At 58.9% G+C, this 24,586-nt stretch overlaps 1 protein-coding gene and 1 long non-coding RNA gene across 16 annotated transcripts in view; one reads left to right on the top strand and one right to left on the bottom strand.

Moving 5' to 3' along the window:
- The window catches only part of Arhgef10 (Rho guanine nucleotide exchange factor 10), a 98,500-nt gene that overhangs the window by 62,720 nt on the left and 11,194 nt on the right, over nucleotides 1–24,586 (bottom strand). For 9 of the 15 annotated variants that reach the window (XM_078030735.1, XM_078030742.1, XM_078030740.1 and 6 more), the window contains 6 exons: nucleotides 16,141–16,301; nucleotides 12,396–12,551; nucleotides 11,831–12,118; nucleotides 9,360–9,426; nucleotides 7,010–7,086; nucleotides 5,068–5,124 (listed from right to left, as the gene is read on the bottom strand). In XM_078030735.1, the coding sequence (XP_077886861.1) occupies nucleotides 5,068–5,124; nucleotides 7,010–7,086; nucleotides 9,360–9,426; nucleotides 11,831–12,118; nucleotides 12,396–12,551; nucleotides 16,141–16,177 (682 nt within the window). In that variant the 5' untranslated portion in view covers nucleotides 16,178–16,301. Of the gene's footprint in view, nucleotides 1–2,012; nucleotides 4,993–5,024; nucleotides 5,125–7,009; nucleotides 7,087–7,265; nucleotides 7,478–7,774; nucleotides 7,913–9,359; nucleotides 9,427–11,830; nucleotides 12,119–12,395; nucleotides 12,552–16,140; nucleotides 16,302–24,586 lie in introns of those variants that run through there. The other 6 variants (XM_078030739.1, XM_078030744.1, XM_078030747.1 and 3 more) reach the window with 5 other exon arrangements.
- LOC144370249 (uncharacterized) lies at nucleotides 8,055–10,722 on the top strand. The gene is made up of 2 exons (XR_013430140.1): nucleotides 8,055–8,194; nucleotides 9,709–10,722. It is a non-coding gene; the product is annotated as an uncharacterized LOC144370249 (long non-coding RNA).

Below are 24,586 nucleotides of genomic sequence, written 5' to 3'. Positions count from 1 at the left end.
CAGCTCCTCGGTGGTTCTCATAGGTCCCCAACCCCATCCGTTTCCCAGGGATGTGGCTCTGTGGGAGCCCCCCACAATGACACCAAGTAACTTGTTAGCAACAGCAAACTTTCCATGAAGGAAAGTCACAGGGAAGTGCAGACAGCATAGAAAGATGACAGACAGCTCGATGCTGGGCAGATGGCAGGTGGGCAGAGAGACGGCAGATGCTGGCTGGGTGGCCAGGAGGAGAGGTGACAAACAGCTGCTGATTTCCTCTACGCAGATGAAATACTGAAGCACCGACACAGTGCACTTGCTTCAAACAACTGTACAGTTTGCTTTCATGCTAAAAATGGTGATAAAACATAATCTGCTAGTGTATTTAAATGCCTTCTTCACATAGGTCATTTCAGAACGAATGAAGACATGTCATATTTATGTCACCAAGTACGATGACAAGGAGCTCTCTGTTAAAACCCCAAGGGCCACCCACGGCATGTGTCCTGTGGATGAAGCTGAGCGGTGCCTCCTACAGTGGGCCAAGGCCTGATGCCCACGAGAGAAAGCCTCCTCCCAGCAGGTGCCAGGACGCCACGATCCCCACCAACAAGCAGCATCAGCAGAACAGCGAGGTGCCCCCCCCCCCGCAGTGGTGGCCGCTGGCTCCAGGGCTCCTGGAGGACAGAGGACGTCCTCAGACCCCAAACACATGCCTTCCTGATCCCAACTGTGCGTCTCAGGGGCACACGTGGCTCTGCATGAGGCTGAAGTTTACCAAGGACAAAGGACAGAAGGCGGCCTTCTGCTTAGATGGTCACCTAAGGGCAGCCTACCTGGAAGATGGCATTTCCTGCATCGAGATAAATCCATATCTCTATGACCTCTACCGCGCAACCTCAGTCCTTTACTGCGGTAAAACCTGGACTAAGAACCCTGAGCAGGAGGAACACACTCCTCAGGGGGAAGGTGGCATCTGCCTCTGCTGGAAATGGCCACTTTAAATCCCTGGAAGTTCCAGATCCTCCCCCAGGGCTCCTTCGCCTCCCACAGGTCAGGGCTTGCTCCGCTGGAGGGTGGATGACGACGTGGACATCTACCCTCTGCAATTCCTGGGTTTCCAAAACTGAGGACTGAACCCAGCCCCCACAGCGCCCGCCCGTCCCTCCAGCCGCAGCCCAGGGCCTGCTGGGCCACAAGTCCAGGAGGGATCTAGGTATACACAGCAGCTGCACAGCTGGGGGAGCCGGCAGGGGGTGGCCTCTGTGGCTCCAAGATTCTGCTGAGCCCCTCAGTGCCCTCCCACATGCTGGCCAGGCCAACGCCACCAGGTAGACTCTAGGAGGAACCTGGGCGCAAGGGCAGCTGTCCCAGAGCCATGAGGCGCCTGGCCCTGGGACTCGGAGTCCAAGGACGGAGTCTCGGAGCTCACTGCGTCGGCTTCATTCAGAGACACGGGAGCGTGGAACTTGAACGGGTGAAAACGCACGGGGTGGCGCACATGCCTGCTGCCTACCAGACACCTGCCCGGAGGCCTCACTGGTCTCACTAGAGGCAGAAGTAACTGCTGACCATCTAGCTGACCAGCCTCGGTCCTCCAGGTCAGCACAGGTCACTCCTGCTGGTGCTGTCCCGAAGGATACGTGCACCACCGGCGCTGACCCATGCCCGTGGCTGGACACTGCCGAGTCCACACTCAGCCTGTCTGGGCTCATGTGCGCTGTGCTTCCTGAGCTTCCCCACCTCTTGCCCTTTACCAGTCGTGCTGGGCCCTGGGCCATGAGTTTCTGGAGGTCCACCTGCGGGTGCCACAGATTCTCAAGCATGGCCTGACTGTTGATGCCAAGCCTCACATGTGGGCACCGCATCCCCACGGCCATGGCGTCAGCAGGTGGTCCTGAGGGCAGAGCTCTCAGCAGGGATCAGGGCCCTTCGTGGGCCCTTCGTAGGGAGACCCAGGGAGCTGCCGGCCTCCTCCGCAGAGGACGCAGGGAGAAGGCAGAGTACACCCAGGGAGGGGCCCTGACACCAACCTGCACACAGCGATGCCTCGTGTCTCCAGGACACCTAGGCTACTGCACTCTGTCACAGTGGCCCACAGGGATGAGACAGACGTGAGCCACGGCCCAGGAAACTCCCAAGTGTTCTTCAAAACCTCGGGGCCAGCAAGACACTCGAGGCAAAGAGCATCAGCTCCCGTGGGCAGCACGATCCTGGCCAGGGAAGTGTCTTGCTGACCTCAGAGGACCATCAGGAACAAGATACTCTCAGACCTTGAAAAAGACACGAAGACACTTGGCTCCCACAGCCACAAGGTTTTGGGAATGTTTGTGAGCAGAATCTCCTTGCAAAGGAGAACCAGGGGAGTTGGTCCCTGAGCATCAACTCTCTGCAGTGCTGTCCTCACAAAGGGGGCACGGGCAACCAGGACCACAGCCATCCCTGGCAGCCACCTCCTGGCAGACCCAGGGCACAGGCTACTTGGCATGGCCAGTGACCCTACCAGGTAGATGAGCTGGCCTGTAGGCAGTGAGCTGGGGCCCCCTTATTTGCACTTACATAAATCACCTGCTCCAGGCAATTGCCCTTATCAAGAGGCCCAGGTGGGACTGTTGGCCTGCAGGAGAATCCCGAGAGGGGCACAGCTTCTCCTGGGGTGGACAGGCCCCAGGCACTCCAGAAATGGATAACTAATGAGTCTCCAACACTCTACCTCTGAGAAGTCTGACGGATTTCAGGAACCCATTCCTGGTCAGGCTGGGAAAGGCCCCTTCTCCTGTAGTCTTCCCAACGGCCACTGAAGTGCGTTTGCCCTCACCCTGTAGAAAGGACCCGACTCCCAGGACACACCCACCAGGCTAAGTGGGATTCTGCTTTTTTCTGGGTCACCACTGGACTCATTTCCTGTCTCATCTGGGACATCCAGATTTCGAGGGAGGGGTTTGCAAGTTTACACTACATCTTGAGTTTAGAGCCTCACCCGTCTGCCATCACAGGAACAGGGTGCACTGGAGGGTCGCTCGTTCCTGCAGCTCATGGGCCAGCTCTGTGTCTGGGGACTGTTCTGCACATGAGCCAAGCCATGGATTCAGCATCCTCGATTATTGCAGATTAATGCTTTCAATTTCAGATACAGCTGACTCTTACAGAAAAACGTAACTTAAGGGTTTTAATTTTTCGAGGAAAAGCTATAGCTTCTTCAAATACGTGCTGCACCTACACTCTGGGTCTTCTACAGTCTTCCCCCTGCTCCCCTTCTCCGCTTCTCCCCCTGAGGGCACCACTGGGGCGGGCCTGTCTCTACTTTTCCAAGGACTGCCTGGGCTCTGCTGAAACCCTGCTGCTGTGTCACTGTTTTATCACTTTCCGGTATCTTCTTTCCTCCCTCCCACCATCCTTAGTGTACTCTGCTGTCTGTTCTCGTGACTGGACTGTACCCAGGCTCAGGACTTTGCAATCCATTTTTAACATATGCTATTATGTAGACAGCTTTATTATCTTAAATCTACCCTACACATTTCTAGATTATTCAAGTCAAATTACTTCTGATTTTCATTGTTTTCAAACTGACCACAAGTAGCAGAGCAGTGATTGATAATTCCCAAATGTCTGTGGTTTTTACCCATCTTATTGGACTGGTACCCAGGGAGGAGACCTGAACAGCAATTCTCTGACACTGTCCGTCTTTGTGGCTCACTGGGAACTCGCTCCATGGCTCTGTGCGTCCTTTCTGTCCCTCAGACTCACCTTCTACGCTCACTGGCCCTGCATCCCGGGTCCTTCCACAGGGGAGGGCTGCCCCTCCTACAGTAGCGGAACCAGGTCAGAGTGGGCTCTAGGTATCCTGGGGCTATGCCGTGAGGAAACCCGGGCTCAGCATTGCAGACCCGTGACAGTGCTCTACAGCGGCCCCAGTGGCCGCCTCACAGAGCCCGGGCATTTCTTTTCCTACCAGTTACTTCAGATCTTCTGCATCCCTCTCGCTCACGAGAGACACAGTTACTCTCCATTTTATCCCTCTGAGGACTTCTCCCACTGGCAACTGGATCTGACTCCCGTTTTCCGTGAGAACCAATGTCTGGACTTCTGCAGTCTTTCTCAGACCACTGCTACTCTTTCTTAACTTGCACTTCTACCTTTAGCCAGAATGACGGTTTGTCATTTAACACTGCGTTTCACTCTCTTAGCAGTCACCCATGAAACACACTGGACCCTCACAGGCCCCAAAGTGAAAGGAGGCAACAAAGGAGCCCGGCCAGCTGTAAAGGTGGCCTCAGGGCTTGGTGGAGCAGCGCCCTCCCAGCCACAGGGCCACCCAGGGCTGAGCCCCACGGAGCTGCCACCGTTATGGGTGGCCCTGGGCTTGCAAGGCTACACATGCACCTCGACCTCTTCTTCCCCTCACTTTCCTCTAGGCTCCGCACTGCGTCCTCAGAAACCTGACATTAAGTATGTCCTCAGAATCCACAAGGGGGCAAGCTCCCCAGGCTGTGGCCAGCAGATCTTCCTTCTTGAAGGAACCTGCAAGTCCAGGTTCAGAGAGCGGCTACTCCCTCACTCCCTGGTGCTGTCTCCCAGATGAAGAGGGCTGCCCCCCAGGTCCTAACTGCAGATCCGCCGTGGGCTGCGGTCCCAGCCGCCCTCCACGTTCCCACTGGATCTGGGGCTCCGCTCTGCGGCATTAGCTTAGTATGGACTGGCGTTTAACTAATCCTGGGTTGAGTCGGTATTTCTGAGAATTTAGGTCTTTCTGTAACCCTAGAAAATTCTTAGTGATGCCACCCAATCCTGATTCTCCCCATTTTCCCACTGATGTCATCTTCAGACACAGGCTGGGGCTTCTTGGCCACCAAGGGTCTGAGGTCTTTGTTCCTACCGTCCACATCTTTCACTCCTGCTTCACGTGCTGTCCACACATATGTGCATGCACACCAGTGTTCTACCACACCACAGCAGCGAGCCACGGACCACATGTGGAATGTGAACACAGAACACACATGCACCCGGCCCCGGGGTTGTTTGCATGCTCAGGAGCCCCTCCGCACCCAGAGAAAAAGACTGCTAAGCTCAGGTCCAGAAAGAGCAAACCTGGTTCCGAGTCTGAATTCTCCCTGGGCACATCATCATAAATGGCTTCCTCTGGATCTGCAACAAAAGGGAAGAAGCTGTCAGGGCCACCCTGAAGGAACCACAGGCACCTGGAGCTCCCAGGCCCACTGTCCCCTGAGAAGCCACACTGGCTTGAAAAGCCACTTTAGTGGGCTTCTTTGGCCCACCATGGGACAAGCACTGCTGTTGGGGAGGACTCTTTTGTTTGGAATGAGAGATGCCACTCTGTGGACAAGCTGTGGAAGGCCACAACAGGTGACCTGTCCTATGACCTGTGTTCAATTACTCACCTCTGCATGGCTCTCCTACACAAGACTGTGGCCATAAAGCCTTCTGATGTACAAAGTACAAAGGTGACGTCCACAGTTTTGGAAATAAAGGGGAAACCACTTGTGCCATGTAAAACAGGAAAGCCTTGACATGACCGACGGCCCCACGGCGCTTGCAAGGTGCACGTGGGGGACGAATGTCTCAGCTGGCACCTCGGGCACCACTCCTGCTCCGTGAAGGTGAGTTTCCTCAGGAGCGGGCAGCACAGGCCACATGGTACATGCTGTATAAGACGGCCTCGTCAGAGCAGCAGTGACCTGGCATTGACTGAAACGTGTCTGTTTCACAGAAGGACCTTGCTATTACTTTTTTTTTTGAAGCGGGGATGGCGGGCTGCAGAGTGGGTATCAGGGATTGAACTCAGGGGCACTCGACTACTGAGCCACATCCCCAGCCCTATTTTGTATTTTCTTTAGAGACAGGGTTCCACTGAGGTGCTTAGTACCTCGCTTTTGCTGAGGCTGGCTTTAAACTGTGATCTCCTGTTTCAGCCTCCTGAGCTGCTGGGATTACAGGCGTGGCCACTGCACTCAGCCTGGGTTACTTTTCTAAAACACTCACTCACTTACCAGCGTTCCATTCTCTATAAAGGACTACTCCAACTGCCAAGTCTTCCCACAGGAAAACCCAGGGTGAGGGCTTCCTGTACAGGACACGAGCAGAAGCTCCTCCTACACCCTGCCATCGCTGCCCAGAGCTGGGAACGTGGCAGCTGCTGTCACTGGCGAGCTCAGGGTCACGAGGGCACTACAACTGCAGCCCCAGCAAACACTGCCCCTTTCTGAGACAGGGGTGAAGGACACTTGTTCACAGCACTACCTTTCAAGTATAACTCTTCTAATTAACTGGACTGTATAAGTGAGTAACAGGAGGAACTGGGGAAGATTTCGCACTGGAAATAAAACCACCAGCAAAGAGGCAGATGATGATTTAATTCTGCGATGATCGTGATTCAGCAGCTCCTGGCAGAACCAGCTAGTTAAGCCAGGATCTGTGTTCTGTGAAGTCATGAGCAGAGCAGTGTGAGGATTTGCAGGAGGTAATCCAGTGCTCAGCAGCAGCTGCCAAGGTTTCCCCCAAGTCGACATGCAAGTGTCAGAGGACCGGTGGGTCAGAGAAGGCATAATCAAAAAGCAATCTTTACTTTTCGTTAAACATTAAAGAAATGAATCTAGCTAAACGTGTGCTAGATGTGGCATGCTGGCGGGCATGCTGAACGAAGGGAAGGGCCTCATCCTGGGACATCAAACCATATGTGGAATTGCAATCTGTCCATGGCTGGCTGAACCACTGCCACCTCTAGTCAAAACCGTCCAGGACAAAGTGGCTCCTAGGAATTGCCAGCAGGAATGCCTTGCCATCTCAGCAGAGTGGCCAACAAGGCTGCAAGTCAACACATTAGTTTCCCAACCAAAGTCCGTACCAAGAGGTGCAACGGAGGGGTGGCAAGTGCCAGATGTGATCACCTGTAGAAACGACGACCTGTCAGGGAACCTAGGGACATTCCCACCCATTCAGCCTGTGACGCTTTAAATAAGAGAGAAATGTTAAAGCTTCTGATCTGACCAAAGAGAGGGCTCAGGATACTCACTCTCCATCCATGCTGTGTTGGCAGGGTCTGCTGCCCATTGGGCAAGGGCGCTGCCACCTCGGCTGTCTTGATCACCACTGAAAGAAAGCACCATGAAATCAGAACCCGCAGAAGCACCCCACCTCGGAGGAGAGAGCACCCGCCTTGTGCCCGCGTGTGCACAGCTGGGACTACTAACTGTGGTTTCCCTGATATGACTCTACAGAAATCCCATGCCCAAATTCATCCTGACTTGTCAGCAAGTGCTCTCGACCACCTCTGCACGCAGCAACAGGACTAGCACCACAGGACACAAGACAAATGCAGTCCCTGCCAGAAGGCCCGACTTCCTCCAGGTCTGCACCATGCTGCACACGACGCTGGGTGTACAAGGCCTGAATCTTCACCCCCACTACTGGTCAGGGTCAGAGAGACACAAGGCCACCCTAGCCCATGGGTGAGTCACAGGGCCTGACAGGGACTTGTAGCCTGTCCTGGGCCACAGGAAGCCACTGCAACACTCCGATCAGACCCACTGGAGAACCTAAGGGGACAGCTTCAAGACACCGCTGCTGACAAAAGGAACATCAGGGTGCCAGGCCCAGGACACTTGCATTCTGCTGGCACTTCTAAGGGGAAACTGCAGCAGCCTAACACGCCCAGAGGAAAGAGGGGACTGGGACAGGGCCAGCATCCAGACACAGAGGAGCAGAGCGCCAGGAGCCAGGCCACGGAGAGGCAAGGTGCCTTGCCAGAGAGTGACACTGTTTTACTGAAAGTTCTAACCATAGCTGCAAGACTCTGAGGACAAGACTGAAGGTTTCCGCCACAACACCACACAGCTGTCAGCCACACGCCCCAGGACATCTCCAGGGCCCCAGTGGCAGCCTGATGCTGCAGGGGCCTGGGATCTTTGCACACAGCTTCTCCTGCGGGACTGGCCGGCATGCTGAAGGAAGGGACTCCATCATGCTACTCGGAGGCGTGCCGTGTAACACGGACGACTGGCTCATTTCTAAGTTGTTCGCTTAGTACTTTAGCGCTGTGTGTGACTGAGGAGACCTGGAACTGCAGAGCCCCAGGGCGCACTGCACAGCCCGCCTCGGGCTGCACAGGGACGGGAGCCAGGTCCTGCTGCTCCAGCCAGCCCACAACGAGAAAGGAGGGTCACTGCGCCTTTCAAGTGTGAGGATACACCTTTAAAAAGTAAGCAAAATCCTGAAGGAAACAGGAAAGGTATTTTAAACCATTCTGAGCATTTCCGAGTTTAAAAGTCTTGTGCTCTGGAAACCCCCCCTTCTGTGGGCTCCGTTCTGGCTCCTCCCCTCAGAAAACCTGCACCTCCTGGCTCCTCTCCTTCGGGAAGATCCCGCCTCCTTGTTCCTCCCCTTCAGGAAGACCCTGCCTCCTGGCTCCTCCCCTTCAGGAAGACCCCGCCCCTTGGCTCCTCCCCTTCAGGAAGATCCCGCCTCCTGGCTCCTCCCCTTCAGGAAGACCCCGCCTCCTGGCTCCTCCCCTTCAGGAAGACCCCGCCCCTTGGCTCCTCCCCTTCAGGAAGACCCTGCCCCTTGGCTCCTCCCCTTCGGGAAGATCCCGCCTCCTGGCTCCTCCCCTTCAGGAAGACCCCGCCTCCTGGCTCCTCCCCTTCGGGAAGACCCCGCCCCTTGGCTCCTCCCCTTCAGGAAGACCCCGCCCCTTGGCTCCTCCCCTCCAGGAAGACCCCGCCTCCTGGTTCCTCCCCTTCAGGAAGATCCCGCCTCCTGGTTCCTCCCCTTCAGGAAGACCCCGCCTCTTGGCTCCTCCCCTCCAGGAAGACCCCGCCTCCTGGTTCCTCCCCTTCAGGAAGACCCCGCCTCCTGGCTCCTCCCCTTCAGGAAGATCCCGCCTCCTGGTTCCTCCCCTTCAGGAAGATCCCGCCTCCTGGCGAGCCTCAGGCTGCTGTGGCTGCGAGCCCCGCCCTCTCGCAGTGACTCATGAGTCATGGGCTCCAGGCAGGCTTCCTGAACCAGCCTGCACTGGCAGTGGGTGGGGGTCTTGACAGTCTTCCTCCCCAGAAGCCTGTCTGTGGGAGGCTCCAGGTCTGAGGTCCTTCAACCCTGAACCCTGAAGGGGAGAACAAGCCATGCTGAAGACAGCACAGCCCTGCCCAGGCCCACAGCCCATGGCCCTGGGGCAGCTGGGTGGCCCCAAGGCATCTGGTGACCACGCACTGGCCTGAGGGAGGCCTGCAGCACTTGGAGGGGCCTGAGGCAGGAAGGGGGCTGGGCTGTGGGCAGCAGAAGGCTGAGGGAAGGGCGGGCACCAGGCACATGGGGTCAGTGGATGCGGCCCACCTGAGCAGGCAGGGCCTCAGGATAATACAGTGACCTACCTGAGTGGAGGGTCTGCAGAACTTAGAGAAGCAGGCTGGTGGTCCTCAGCAACCTCCAGAGTTCCTGCTGGGCAAGAAGAACCCATGCTTTACATCCCAGAGTGTGTGAGCGGTCATCACTCCTCTCATGAGAGTCCACAGCTCCTTCTCACCACAGGCTTCTGCCACCATAAAGATGGCTGGGAGGCTTAAAAACCTCCAGTTCCTAGGCCAGATGTGCTCAGCATGGGGTCATGACAGAACAAACAAAGCACACGGAGGGAGGTGCAGACAGATCAGGCTGCAGGTCGAAGCACACGACCCTCTAGCTCCAGTGACCGTGGGAATTTACAATCTGATTTATTTGCAGGGGCATCTATGGACCAGTGCAGATGGCCGTCAGGGGAGAAAGCGTGACCTCACTCTCTGCACAGGACCGACTCGGGCGCCTGGGCTCCACCAGGCATCCTCCTCTCAGCCCTGTGTGGGTGTTGAGAGAGGAGATCATGGCAAAGGCCATCCTACATGAGAAGATGGCTGACGAACAGCCAATCAGGTGCCAGCAAGAGAATGAGTCTCCACTGTCCACACAGAGCCCTCAAAAGGGACTCACTGATGGGTAAGCCACCATTCCCAGTCAGCTGCTGGACAGCTGACTCAAAGGCCAAGAGAGCTCAGCCAGCTTGGCGACTCCACAGATGAAGGCAGAGTCCAGGCACAGGTGCAGGGCAAGGAACTGCACACAGCAGGCAGGACTGCCACGCCACAGAAGCAGGCCTCTGTGCCCAGTGCTGCGGGAGCTCAGGCAGGCCTCCCAGCCTGCTCCCACCCAACTTCTCACTGCAGGGGCTTCCACATGTCCCACCCCCAGAAGGTTGCAGTTCCCGGCTCGGATCCTCCTTTCAAGAAGGAAAGTGCAAGGTGGGTGTCCTCCAGAACACGAGAGCTCTGACATGGGGCAGGGGCCAGGGGAGCATGCTCACCACACAGGGCACTGCGAGTGCTCTGCGCTCTGCTGGCAGAAGACAACCCGGGAACCAAAGCAGCACCTGTCTCAGAGGCCTTCAGGACGGCCTTGGACAGCAGGCCAGGGCCCCGTGTGGGAAGGGGCCAGGCTAGCACAGTGTCCCAAGACAATCCTCAGGGTCACAGCGGTCCCCATCTCCAGGGCAGAATCCTGGCACCAGAAGCTGAAAGGCAAGCAGGCTTTGGACCTGCCCAAGACCAACCCTCCTTGGAAAGAGGTCACAGTGTTCATCTCTCTTCAAAAGATAAACACAAACGGCCTTGTTCCTCGGCTCCAAGACTCACGGCAGAATTGACCACAACATGACTTTATTACAGGCTCTTGGTTGACAGTAAAAATAATCAGCAGTTGTTTTAAGATTATGCTGAGTGATTTTTAAGCTACTTTAAATGATGTTCAATCGCTAAATAACCAAACAACTTAAATACAAGCAGAGCACTTTAAAAGGAGCACATTTTCTTAAGTGAAAGTCTCCATGACACACTCCCTGGTCTGCAGACGGGCCAGCTTCGTGGTTCCAGACCAAGGACAGACCATGGCTCGTGGCCCACTGCAGAACAAAGACAGGCGGGAGACACCTCTCCTACGAGCCCTCTGTGGTTTCCAGAATCAAGAGCTTTCTTTAAGGAAGGTGTTTCTCTTAAATTGCTGCTAACTAGAAAGAAAAGGATCTCTGCCAAACTCCCCACAGAGCACAACGGCAACTCACACCTGGGCCACTCTCATATGCCGCTCACGTTGTGAGAAGGCCATCTCTAGCTAACTCAGCCCAGCCACTCGAGACCCTCGCAGCCTCTGGGTAGAGAGGAAGGCAGAGACTGACTGCCCCCACCCCAGAACTGAGGACACAGGCTGGAGAGATGGGTGAACACCTGTCATCCCCAGTGCCTCGCTGCACACCCTGGCATGGCTGTGGGGTCTAGGCTTCTCCCCAGCCTCTCCCCAAGGTCTCTTCTTGCACCTCACTGGTGTGGCCAGCTCTGGAGCATCTCCGGGCCTCCACTGCAGGCCTGCTGCCGGGCAGAGGAGACACCTCCCAGGCAGAGTGTGCCCTTGTCTCTCCTTCCCTCCTCACCCCTCCTCACTGAAAATGAAACAGCTGGACAACAACTCAGAGGACGGGCTGGTTTGTGGGTCGACAGGTGTATCAGGACACACATAAATCCAGCCAGCAGCGGAACAGTGACGGTGAACGCCAGAGGAGGTGTGGGGCCTGGTGGCACTACCAGAGGCCACCTATGGCTCCCTGGTGCCAGAGGAGGTGTGGGGCCTGGGCACTGCCAGAGGTCACCTATGGCTCCCTGGTCTTCAGGGGCCAGACTCGCAGGCTCAGCCTCGATTTCAAAGCCCTCCTTATCTGTGCCTTGTGGAAGAGAGCACTGATCCCACCCAGTGAGCAGGAGGGTGACTCGGGTGGGGAAGGGAAGACGGCACGCCCTGCTGTGCCAGGGAGCAGGCGCAGTACCTTCCTCCTCCGCAGACTCCGTGCGGATGATGGCGGGGCTGCAGTAGGCTGGCTGCAGCAGGGGTAAGCTGCAGGGGACAGCGTAGCCGCAGGGCACGGGCACTGAGTACCCGCTGGGCACCTGCAGACCCACGGCTTCCTCCTCGGCGCTCAGGTCGGAGGGTGGCGGCTGGTCCTCCTGGAATGGCGTGATGTCGATGACGGAGTAGGGGTTCACTCTGGCTGGGGCCGCAAGGGGGGCAGGTTCTGCCACTGCCTCGGCTTCTGTGCTGGTCCCGTTTTCGCCTCCTGGAGGGCGGAAGGTCCCCTGTCAGAGCACTCAAGGGCAGGCGGGTGCCCTCCGTGTGTATAGGAGACCACAGTCCATGCAGCACACTGCAGAACTGGGCTCCACACCCCCTCTGGGACAGGTGAGATGGACACAGCCTGGTGACTGACCCTGGACCACAGCTCGGGCTCAGCAGCCCCTGCTCAATAAGCCAGCCCAGGCCTGTAGTCTTGAAGATGGAAAACCTGGGTGACTCCCCGCAGGGCCACACTGTGAAGAAAGGCAAGTGGGACTCACCAGCAGGGGAGGAGGCTTCACCTGCCTCCTGGCCCTGGGCCCCAGCATCTGCCGGGGCTTGTCGGTCTGCTTCCGGAACTTCATCTCCACTGTCAAAATCGAACTGCTCCCCCTCCTCCTCCTCGTTGTTATTAGCATCATATTTCACTTCATTTTCTAAAATTTAAGAAGTACGAATTACCAGGTTAACCGTTATTCTTGGCACAAGGGCTTGCACCTTCCTGAACGAGGACAGAGACCAAAGGGCGCTTCCCTCCTGGGAAGCAGGAGCAAGGCCAGCAGCCAGAGCATTCCAAAGAGGAAGACAGGCCACTTCATGCCCAGGAGTGCCTGGGGCCCAAGCAAAGAGAGAAGGACAGAAGGGAAGCCCAGGCCAACCCTGCACTACTCAGGAGCTTCTGGAAGTAAAACATAAAAAGGACCATGGAATACTCACTGGCCCAGGGAGGCTAGAGGAAACAAGGAGAGGGTAGAGGAGGGTGGAGGAGGGAGGGGAGGGAGAAGGGAGGGGAGGGGGAGGGGGGAGGGGGGAGGGAAGGGAAGAGGGAGGAGGAGGGGAAGAGGGGAGGAAGGAAGGGGAGGAAGAGAGGAAGGAGAGGGAGAGGAGAAAGGGGGGAGGAGGGGAGAGAGGAGGGAGGAGAGGAGGGAGGGGAGGGAGGAGGAGGGGAGGAGGAGGGGAGGAGGAGAGGAAGGAGAGAGGGAGAGGAGGAAGGAGGGGAGGAGAGGGGAGAGGAGGAAGGAGGGGAGGGGAGGGGAGAAGAAGGGAGGAGAGGAAGGGAGGAGGGGAGGAGGGAAGAGGGAGGAGGAGGGGAAGAGGGGAGGAAGAGAGGAAGGAGAGGGAGAGGAGGAAGGGGGGAGGAGGAGAGAGAGGAGGGAGGAGGGGAGGGAGGAGGAGGGGAGGAGGAGAGGAAGGAGAAAGGGAGAGGAGGAAGGGAGGAGGAGAGGGGAGAGGAGGAAGGAGGGGAGGGGAGGGGAGAAGAAGGGAGGAGAGGAAGGGAGGAGGGGAGGAGGGAAGAGGGAGGAGGAGGGGAAGAGGGGAGGAAGAGAGGAAGGAGAGGGAGAGGAGGAAGGGGGGAGGAGGAGAGAGAGGAGGGAGGAGGGGAGGGAGGAGGAGGGGAGGAGGAGAGGAAGGAGAAAGGGAGAGGAGGAAGGGAGGAGGAGAGGGGAGAGGAGGAAGGAGGGGAGGGGAGGGGAGAAGAAGGGAGGAGAGGAAGGGAGGAGGGGAGGAGGGAAGAGGGAGGAGGAGGGGAAGAGGGGAGGAAGAGAGGAAGGAGAGGGAGAGGAGGAAGGGGGGAGGAGGAGAGAGAGGAGGGAGGAGGGGAGGAGGGAGGAGGAGGGGAGGAGGAGAGGAAGGAGAAAGGGAGAGGAGGAAGGGAGGAGGAGAGGGGAGAGGAGGAAGGAGGGGAGGGGAGGGGAGAAGAAGGGAGGAGAGGAAGGGAGGAGGGGAGGAGGGAAGAGGGAGGAGGAGGGGAAGAGGGGAGGAAGAGAGGAAGGAGAGGGAGAGGAGGAAGGGGGAGGAGGAGAGAGAGGAGGGAGGAGGGGAGGGAGGAGGAGGGAGAGGAAGGAGAAAGGGAGAGGAGGAAGGGAGGAGGAGAGGGGAGAGGAGGAAGGAGGGGAGGGGAGGGGAGAAGAAGGGAGGAGAGGAAGGGAGGAGGGGAGGAGGGAAGAGGGAGAGAAGGGAGGGGTGAGGAGGGAAGAGAGGGAGGGGAGGGAGAAAGGAGAAAGGAAGGGGGAGAAGGGGAGGGAAGAGGGGAAGAAAAAGGAAGAAGGGGAGAGGGGAGGGGAGACCAGAGGGAGAGGAGGGAGGGAGAGGAGGAGGAAGGGAAGGGAGAGAGGAAGGAATAGAAGGAGGGAAGGGAAGAGGGAAAGGGGGAGGGGGAGAGGGAGGGGAGGGGAGGGAAGAAGGAAAAATAGAAAAGCAACAATCTAAAGGCAGGGACCCCATGCTGAAGATGCCGCACCCCAGCTGGACACTGATGGGTGCTGCTCAGGCCGGGTCTGGCCCCATGTGGCCCATGCTCTCTCTGCACTGGCTGAGGCTCAGCCCTGGTCCCAGCCAAAGCCTTCTGCTTGTCCCCAAGGACCCGAGAGCAGGCCCAGGGCCCCAGTGTCTCCACGTAGCCCTCGCTGCCTCCACCCGAGGCACTCTGACCCAAACCCAGGCAGGCTGGGCCTCACGGTGCTACGCACAAGACTGGGTCTGCCATGCCCAGGGCGTCCGAGGAGGTCCTGGCCTGGGGCCCAGGGCTGGGTGACCAGGGCGAGAGCGCGGTGGCTGCTCTCAGGAGAGCCCAGCCCTTCCTCCTGAGCTGGCCACATCAAGAGGCATTCAGTCCCTGGGTCTTCATGAACTGAGGTTAATACAGCGATAGTATGATTTCTTTTTCTGAAACATCATCTGTGGCAGAATTTTAGTATTAATTAGAGACAGCTCTTGCCGGTAGTGTGACTTTAAAATCAAGAACTGAGTTTTGCTTTCTGAAATACCCCAAAGCATCTTCCGAGATGACTTCTTTACACGTCTCAGGTGGCTGTCTGAGCTGCTCGTGGGCCGCTGCCAGCCTGGACGCTGGGAACGCTGCAGACACCGCCATGCTCAGCCCTGTGGTAAGGCTGGAAGAGGCGCTGCTCCGTCTGTCCTTCCTGAAGCTGTCTTGTGTTTATAGTCTCCCCCAAAACTGTAACTGTCTCCTTCATATCTCATACAAAAGTACAAGCCTGGGCATCATGGCTGAAAGGCCAGGGCTCCCACAGCTGAGGCCCACACAGGTGAGACCCGCCAGAGGCCAGTGCAGCCGCAGAACCAGCCTCGAGGCACCCATTCCCACATCCCATGCCTCCTGGGTCCTCCAGCTCCAGATGACCCTCAGGGGTCAGTCCCCCACTCAGCAGGAGCTCCTGCAGACAGTGGCACCTGACAGTTCTCTGGGGGCCTCTCCTCCCACTGGACCCTCTGGGCAGTTCACCACACCACAGTTGGCTCTGGTGTCTCTGGGGCTCTGCTCACTTGGGGGCAGCTCTGCCTACAGAGCTTCTAGATGAGCATAACCAGGGCCAGAGGTCTGTGTGGCGGGCAGCGCAGGGTGGAAGAATGCCCGCACACCTTTGCCCCACCTGCCCCACAGCCCAGGTTTCGAAAGAACAGGAAGCCCTGGGGATGCCTGCTACAGAAATGTTAGGGTCCAGCATGGGGCTGGGGCCAGCCTTCCCTGCCATGGGCATCTGGGCAGACAGCTCTGGCGGGATGATAAGAAGGCTGTACCTGGTGTGGATGGACAGAAGAGATCCATGCTTGGCCCTGAGTTGCCCCAGAGAAAGGAAGCAGGAGAGGACTCCCTGGACCCGTTCCAGGTGCCTGGAGAGGCTGCGTTCTAGTGGTGGAACGTTGGCCCTGGTCACTGGGGCCTGCACGTGGACATGGCCTCTGAACAGGAAGCCCTTTCCCTTCCACATCAGTCAGCTTGGGTGGGGGACGGAACACCTTGCAGGAAGCTGAGATGCCCAGGACAGGCAGGCCTGGTGCAGGAGGCTCACTGGTGCACCCCAAGTGCACTGGCCTAAGAGCTGGGACCCTCAAAGTTCATATCCCCTCTGAGCCCCAGCAAGCACCTCATCATTCTCCCCGAGACACTCACACCCTCGTCTCCCCCGTCAGGAGCAGCCTCGTAATTCCAGAAGCACAGAGTGTTCAGGGAGAGCCCCTAGTGCCCCAGGGCTCCTGGACACCCCTGTGGAGGCCACGCACCTGTGGGAGCAGGAGGAGGGCCCTCTTGCTGGTCCATGCTCTGTGGCTTGGTCAGGGAACAGAAGCCCCTACAGGAAGCGGAGACACCGCCCGTCACATGCTGGCTAGGCAAATGTCACTTTCTCACCACGTGCAGGGCTTGTAGTGATGGCCTGATGGCCCTGTAAGGAGGAAACACAGCTGTCACTTGCAGCTGGGGTTAAAGAACTCATCCCCTACTGGCTGCAAACCAAACCCAAGAGAGGGTTCTCAGTCAGCGCGACTTCTCCTCGGGTCACCCTGAATCGCAGCCAGCAGGTAGCCTCACAGCTGGGACCACTGGGCACATCCCTGTCAGCCAACACCTCTGCAAGTCTTTGCTTAAGTTCGTTCAGGGTTCTGAAGGGAAAAATCAGCACATAAGCCAAATGTGTGCTTCCTCTTCCTTCAACCAACACTTAGCAGTTCTGAGTAAAGAACTACCAGGATTCAGGTGCAGCTGACAGTTTTCTAAGCTTCCTTGAGGGAACAAGTAACCAGTCTCTTGGCTAGGACAATCCCACGTGCCTGCATCTAAAACAGGGTGACACCCAGAGCTCAGGAGAAGGCTGGCTCCTAGCTCCAGAGGAGGACATCCTGTCCACTGACTCACAGGAGACCTCCCCACACCCACCTGGCTTCACACGGGGACAGAGGGTTGAGGAAAAGCCGACTGCTTCCGTTCCCACGTCAGGAACAAGGGATGCGACTGACGGCGAAGCCTGCACCGCCGCCCCTCCCCCCACCCAAGGCCATCACTGGCTTCACGTGCTCCGCACAGAAAACAGGCCTGGAAAAGCCCGGGGCTGCCAGCGGGCACAGCCTTGGACTTCGTCTGCAACCACCTAAGCCCAGCCAATTATTCTAGCCAAATTAATTAACAAAATGTGGTACTTTCTGGAGAAAGCCAATGTGTTCTCAAACTAACATGAGCTGGCAGTGCCACGAAGGCTCTCATCCACTGCGACGCGGAGAGCTCCAGGGGCACCCAGCAGGAACAGCCACCCTCTGCCCCATGCTCCCCTTACCCAACTCTCCCTGACACCCTCACGGGCATTGAGAAGCTGCCAGGACCTGGCCCAGAGCTGCACACCCTGTGTGAGCAGCTGGCCCGCCTCGCTGGCATCCGGAGTCTCAGTTCCCAAGTCCCTACTTCACCAACACTCGCAGCTCCACAGGTACCGGGAAGCTGCTGGGAGCAGTGGCCTCACTTGGGAGGAACCCAGTCACAGCATCGCCCCAACAAGGGGGTTCTGCCTCAAATGAAGATGCAACAGCTCAGAAAGTTCAAAGGACCTTCCCAGGCCAGACAAGGGCAGGTGTATGATGCGGAGCCTCAGAGCCCAGAGGCTGGGGCAGAATCTGCTGTCCACATGCCAGGTGAGACCTGGCAAGTTCTGAGATGGCGCAGCCAACTGCTATACCTGGAACTGGTGGGCGGCGACCTATACCTGGAACTGGTGGGCGGCGACAGTGTCCACCTCCAAGCACGCTGCAGGTGAAACATGGTGCAGGGGATGAGAATAGGAGCCTCGTCAGTGCTGGGCATGCACGTGCCAGCTGCCACTGCTGCTCACAGTGGGGGACAGGAGTGGTCACTGCTGCAGTTCCTGCTGCTCTGCGCCAGGCCCTCCAGCCACACCTGGAATCTACATGCTGGACATTGAGGACACCAACAGAAGGGGCAAAGGAGCTCACCCCAATGGTGGGAAGTGGACTTGGTTTCCAATCTAAGGCAGGCGTGCTTAGGCTCAAGGCTGGGCCACAGTTGGGAGTGCCACAGAAGGAAGGGTCCTCAGAGGGAAGCTGAGCAACGCGGACACTGCCTGCAGCTGGACAAGGATGTCAGTGAGGGCAGGCAAAGGGCTGCTGTAGTGCCAGTCCAGCCAAGGGCACACCTGCTGTGCTGCAGAAACCCACGGTTCTGAGACAGAATCGACTCGCCCTGCACACACACAGGTGCACACGAGAGCCCCCAACCACTCACAGCAGCGCACTGCATTCTGGGCAGACACGGCCACAGGCTTCCTCCAGCTTCTCCCAGGGAGGGTGCAGGGCAGGGAAGCAGAGCGGACAGGACAGGACTATGGGAGGCAGGCCTGGTGACCCGCGCCTCTGAGGCTGAGGGCAGTCTGCACAGCCAGGAGAAGAAGGAGGTGCTGGAAGGCCAGCCCAGGTCCCACAGGGCCTACGGGCTCCCGCGTTTCACGGAACACCGCATCGGGCTGCTCGCATGATGCCCGTGCAACTGCAGAACAGTGGGGGTGCGTAAGGAAAGGAGCGCGGAACGGCACGGTGGCTTCCACTGGACCCAGGCCCCAGGCCGATCCTCCAGAGTGCCAAGGCCTCAGGAACAGGACAGAGAGGGCCATCAGTGAATATCCTTGAACTCTAGTCCAGAGAAACGGGGAAAGAGACACAGGCCTCTCCAGACCCTGCCACAGGAGAGGCGGCTGCCCCGCAGCACTGCCCAGTGATGGCTGAGGCTGAATCACCCGCCTAGGAGGGCATGGGACAGAGACCAGCTCAGCCTGCGGTGACCCGAGCTTTGCTGTGCGACTCTGCCAGGGCTCGCCTCAGCAGACTGAGCACTGAGGTCCGCAGAGTCGCACAGCATGGGTTGCTCTTCTCTGGAGGTCTCCCTGTCAGCAGAGAAAGCAAGCACGCTCCGCCTGCATCTGCTCAAGACGGAAGATGGGCACGCTGGCCCCCTGCTGGCAGCCACGAGGCTCTGTGTGTCTTACAGGGGCCCGGTGTGCCCTCGCTTTGGCTAAACATTTCCTAACCATGCTGTGTGGGTCTGGCCTCACTGATGCTCTGTTTTTCTGCCCAGAACACCTGGAAAAAGGGTCAAGCCAACCCATCTCACCAGGGTGACCGGTATGAGCAGGATGAAAAAAGAATAAACACCGAGTCTCCCAGCAACACCTGATCTCTGAAGTCACACTGGCTTGCACTCACACAGCACTTACACCTGTCAGCTGAACTGGGGCTTCACACACACCAGGCCACTTTACCCACACAACTCTCTGCCATTCCCCTGAGGCCAGAAGGCCCGCAGCAGGCCTGTGGCTCCCTGGCTGTCAGTGGCTATCAGGACTGCTACCCACTCCCTGCATCCCAGACAGAGTGTCAAACAGATGAGCCAGGGCTCCAGACCTTCTCCTACACGTGAGTGCCCCTGGACACCGCACCCCGGAGCAAGGGCTTCTGGGGCTGGCCTCGGGTGGAGGTGGTTCTCACTGGAGCACTGGGCAGGAGTTCTGCCTGCTGCGAGCAGGTGAGATTGACTGACGCGAGGCAGAGCCGAGGGTCTGCTTTCAAAGCACCCTGTGTCTGACCTGCGTGCAGTGTGAGCAAGACCAGCCTCGGCTGCCCAGCTTTGTTTTCATGACTGCTGTCATCGTCCAATTTAAGCATCTTAATGAAAGATCTCATTGTACATTTGGATTGTGGTTTTAAACAAAAGTAGAAATGGTCAGTTAAAGAGCCCAGACACCAACAGACTGCCTCAGCCTTCTGTGTTCAAACACTGTGCTCCCTTTCATACAACTGCGCCTGGCCAGTGTGGCCACGCACCCCAGAGTCACACGACTGCCCCTGGCCAGCATGACCACCCACCCGAGTGGGTGAAGGCCCCTGATCACCACCCCAGTGGTGGTATTGGGCAAAAGCTGCTGCATTCAGGCAAACAGGAAAGACCGCAGCCAGAGACCTCAGGAAACTGGGCATGAGCCCATGTGCACAGCCCTTCTAGAATCCCCTGGCCGAGGCCCTCACTGAGCAGAGGGCAAAGGGGCTGGAGGCTCTGTCTGCTCACTGTTCCTGGTCAGACAAGGATCTGACCCACCCAGCCTGTGTCCTCTGCTGCAGCTGGGCTGCTGACATGGCCATCCCACTTCTGGCAGGCTGGCAGGAGCACCATATCTGGTAGCACAGGTGTCGTGCCTGCTTCAAAATGCTCTGCCAGATTCATGCGACAAACACAAGACCTGCCTACCCTGAGCCTCCTGGCTCCTCAGCCCTTCAAGGGTGAGAGCTCATGGAGCCATCGTGAGTCTACACCACACGTCACACTGGAGTCCAACCAGAGGTGATCCATGGCGGTCCATACCCGGCAGCCCCTGGGCAGAGGGAGGCTCAGGTAAGCCTCAGGACCGGCCCTCTCCAGGTTTAAGAGGAGGCAGCCAGGGAGCAGAGAGCCCCGGAAGCGGGTCAGGAGCCTGTGCAGCTGTAACACCCACGGGTTCTCAGTGGCTGAGCAAGACCTGGCTGCCTCCTGGGAAGGCTCTGTACCCATAAAGAATCCATGAGGGGGTGCAGACGTAAGTACAGGGTGCTCAGCCCACCCCACTGCAGAGAGAGACAGTGGACATTCCTCTCACTGTCCACGGGCACAAGCAGACAGGATGCTTACAAAAACTAAAAATCCAAACATGCTTTCCACAGTCACTCTTCTCCAGGACTAGGGAAGCCTAGCGTGTCAGAGCTACTGTGTGGCTGTGTGGACAGGTCACTCAGGGACTCCAGGTGGACTCTGCATCAGAGCCTGCGCTCATTCCAGGAGGGACAGCAAGCAGCCACATCCCTCAAGGTGCAGCTTCAAAGGGCTAGCCATGTGCTGGGGCAGCTGCCTTCCCAAGGGCTACCAGAGCCCAGGATCATACCCCCTGCAACCACTACTATAGGACCAGACCCTACAATCACTCCTGCAGGACCAGACCCCCTACAGCCAGTCCTGCAGGACCAGACCCCCTACAGCCAGTCCTGCAGGACCAGACCCCCTACAGCCACTCTTGCAGGACCAGACCCCCTACAGCCACTCCTGCAGGACCAGACCCTACAGCCACTCCTGCAGGACCAGACCCTACAGCCACTCCTGCAGGACCAGACCCCCTACAGCCACTCCTGCAGGACCAGACCCCCTACAGCCAGTCCTGCAGGACCAGGCCCCCTACAGCCACTCTTGCAGGACCAGACCCCCTACAGCCACTCCTGCAGGACCAGACACCCTACAGCCACTCCTGCAGGACCAGACCCTACAACCACTCCTGCAGGACCAGACCCCCTACAGCCACTCCTGCAGGACCAGACCCTACAGCCACTCCTGCAGGACCAGGCCCCCTACAGCCACTCCTGCAGGACCAGACCCTACAGCCACTCCTGCAGGACCAGACCCCCTACAGCCACTCCTGCAGGACCAGACCCTACAATCACTCCTGCAGGACCAGACCCCCTACAGCCAGTCCTGCAGGACCAGACCCCCTACAGCCAGTCCTGCAGGACCAGACCCCCTACAGCCACTCCTGCAGGACCAGGCCCCCTACAGCCACTCCTGCAGGACCAGGCCCCCTACAGCCACTCCTGCAGGACCAGACCCCCTACAGCCACTCCTGCAGGACCAGACCCCCTACAGCCAGTCCTGCAGGACCAGACCCCCTACAGCCACTCCTGCAGGACCAGACCCCCTACAGCCAGTCCTGCAGGACCAGGCCCCCTACAGCCACTCTTGCAGGACCAGACCCCCTACAGCCACTCCTGCAGGACCAGACACCCTACAGCCACTCCTGCAGGACCAGACCCCCTACAACCACTCCTGCAGGACCAGACCCTACAACTACTCCTGCAGGACCAGGCCCCCTACAGCCACTCCTGCAGGACCAGACCCCCTACAGCCACTCCTGCAGGACCAGGCCCCCTACAGCCACTCCTGCAGGACCAGACCCCCTACAGCCACTCCTGCAGGACCAGACCCCCTACAGCCACTCCTGCAGGACCAGACCCCCTACAGCCACTCCTGCAGGACCAGACACCCTACAGCCACTCCTGCAGGACCAGACCCCCTACAGCCACTCTTGCAGGACCAGACCCCCTACAGCCACTCCTGCAGGACCAGACACCCTACAGCCACTCCTGCAGGACCAGACCCCCTACAGCCACTCCTGCAGGACCAGACCCCCTACAGCCACTCCTGCAGGACCAGACCCCCTACAGCCACTCCTGCAGGACCAGACCCCCTACAGCCACTCCTGCAGGACCAGGCCCCCTACAGCCACTCCTGCAGGACCAGACCCCCTACAGCCACTCCTGCAGGACCAGGCCCCCTACAGCCACTCCTGCAGGACCAGGCCCCCTACAGCCAGTCCTGCAGGACCAGACCCCCTACAGCCACTCCTGCAGGACCAGGCCCCCTACAGCCACTCCTGCAGGACCAGGCCCCCTACAGCCACTCCTGCAGGACCAGACCCCCTACAGCCACTCCTGCAGGACCAGTCCCCCTACAGCCACTCCTGCAGGACCAGGCCCCCTACAGCCAGTCCTGCAGGACCAGACCCCCTACAGCCACTCCTGCAGGACCAGACACCCTACAGCCACTCCTGCAGGACCAGGCCCCCTACAGCCAGTCCTGCAGGACCAGGCCCCCTACAGCCACTCCTGCAGGACCAGGCCCCCTACAGCCACTCCTGCAGGACCAGGCCCCCTACAGCCACTCCTGCAGGACCAGGCCCCCTACAGCCACTCCTGCAGGACCAGGCCCCCTACAGCCACTCCTGCAGGACCAGATCCCTACAGCCACTCCTGCAGGACCAGACCCCCTACAGCCACTCCTGCAGGACCAGGCCCCCTACAGCCACTCCTGCAGGACCAGGCCCCCTACAGCCACTCCTGCAGGACCAGACCCCCTACAGCCACTCCTGCAGGACCAGACCCCCTACAGCCACTCCTGCAGGACCAGACCCCCTACAGCCACTCCTGCAGGACCAGACCCCCTACAGCCAGTCCTGCAGGACCAGGCCCCCTACAGCCACTCCTGCAGGACCAGACCCCCTACAGCCACTCCTGCAGGACCAGACCCCCTACAGCCACTCCTGCAGGACCAGTCCCCCTACAGCCAGTCCTGCAGGACCAGTCCCCCTACAGCCACTCCTGCAGGACCAGACCCCCTACAGCCAGTCCTGCAGGACCAGGCCCCCTACAGCCACTCCTGCAGGACCAGACCCCCTACAGCCAGTCCTGCAGGACCAGACCCCCTACAGCCACTCCTGCAGGACCAGACCCCCTACAGCCACTCTTGCAGGACCAGACCCCCTACAGCCACTCCTGCAGGACCAGACCCTACAGCCACTCCTGCAGGACCAGACCCCCTACAGCCACTCCTGCAGGACCAGACCCCCTACAGCCACTCCTGCAGGACCAGACCCCCTACAGCCACTCCTGCAGGACCAGACCCCCTACAGCCACTCCTGCAGGACCAGACCCCCTACAACCACTCCTGCAGGACCAGACCCCCTACAGCCACTCCTGCAGGACCAGGCCCCCTACAGCCACTCCTGCAGGACCAGACCCCCTACAGCCACTCCTGCAGGACCAGACCCCCTACAGCCACTCCTGCAGGACCAGACCCCCTACAGCCACTCCTGCAGGACCAGTCCCCCTACAGCCACTCCTGCAGGACCAGACCCCCTACAGCCAGTCCTGCAGGACCAGGCCCCCTACAGCCACTCCTGCAGGACCAGACCCCCTACAGCCAGTCCTGCAGGACCAGACCCCCTACAGCCACTCCTGCAGGACCAGACCCCCTACAGCCACTCTTGCAGGACCAGACCCCCTATAGCCACTCCTGCAGGACCAGACCCTACAGCCACTCCTGCAGGACCAGACCCCCTACAGCCACTCCTGCAGGACCAGACCCCCTACAGCCACTCCTGCAGGACCAGACCCCCTACAGCCACTCCTGCAGGACCAGACCCCCTACAGCCACTCCTGCAGGACCAGACCCCCTACAGCCACTCCTGCAGGACCAGACCCCCTACAGCCACTCCTGCAGGACCAGACCCCCTACAGCCACTCCTGCAGGACCAGACACCCTACAGCCACTCCTGCAGGACCAGACCCTACAACTACTCCTGCAGGACCAGACCCCCTACAACCACTCCTGCAGGACCAGACCCCCTACAGCCACTCCTGCAGGACCAGACCCTACAACTACTCCTGCAGGACCAGACCCCCTACAACCACTCCTGCAGGACCAGACCCCCTACAGCCACTCCTGCAGGACCAGACCCTACAACTACTCCTGCAGGACCAGACCCCCTACAGCCACTCCTGCAGGACCAGACCCTACAACTACTCCTGCAGGACCAGACCCTACAGCCACTCCTGCAGGACCAGACCCCCTACAGCCACTCCTGCAGGACCAGACCCCCTACAGCCACTCCTGCAGGACCAGGCCCCCTACAGCCACTCCTGCAGGACCAGACCCCCTACAGCCACTCCTGCAGGACCAGACCCCCTACAGCCACTCCTGCAGGACCAGACCCCCTACAGCCACTCCTGCAGGACCAGGCCCCCTACAGCCACTCCTGCAGGACCAGACCCCCTACAGCCACTCCTGCAGGACCAGACCCCCTACAGCCACTCCTGCAGG

This window comes from Ictidomys tridecemlineatus, chromosome 14 (genome assembly GCF_052094955.1).
Source record: "Ictidomys tridecemlineatus isolate mIctTri1 chromosome 14, mIctTri1.hap1, whole genome shotgun sequence".
Classification (NCBI taxonomy): Eukaryota; Metazoa; Chordata; class Mammalia; order Rodentia; family Sciuridae; genus Ictidomys; species Ictidomys tridecemlineatus.
The sequence above is the reverse complement of the archived record's forward strand: the minus strand, read 5'-3'. Positions and strand labels throughout refer to the sequence as shown.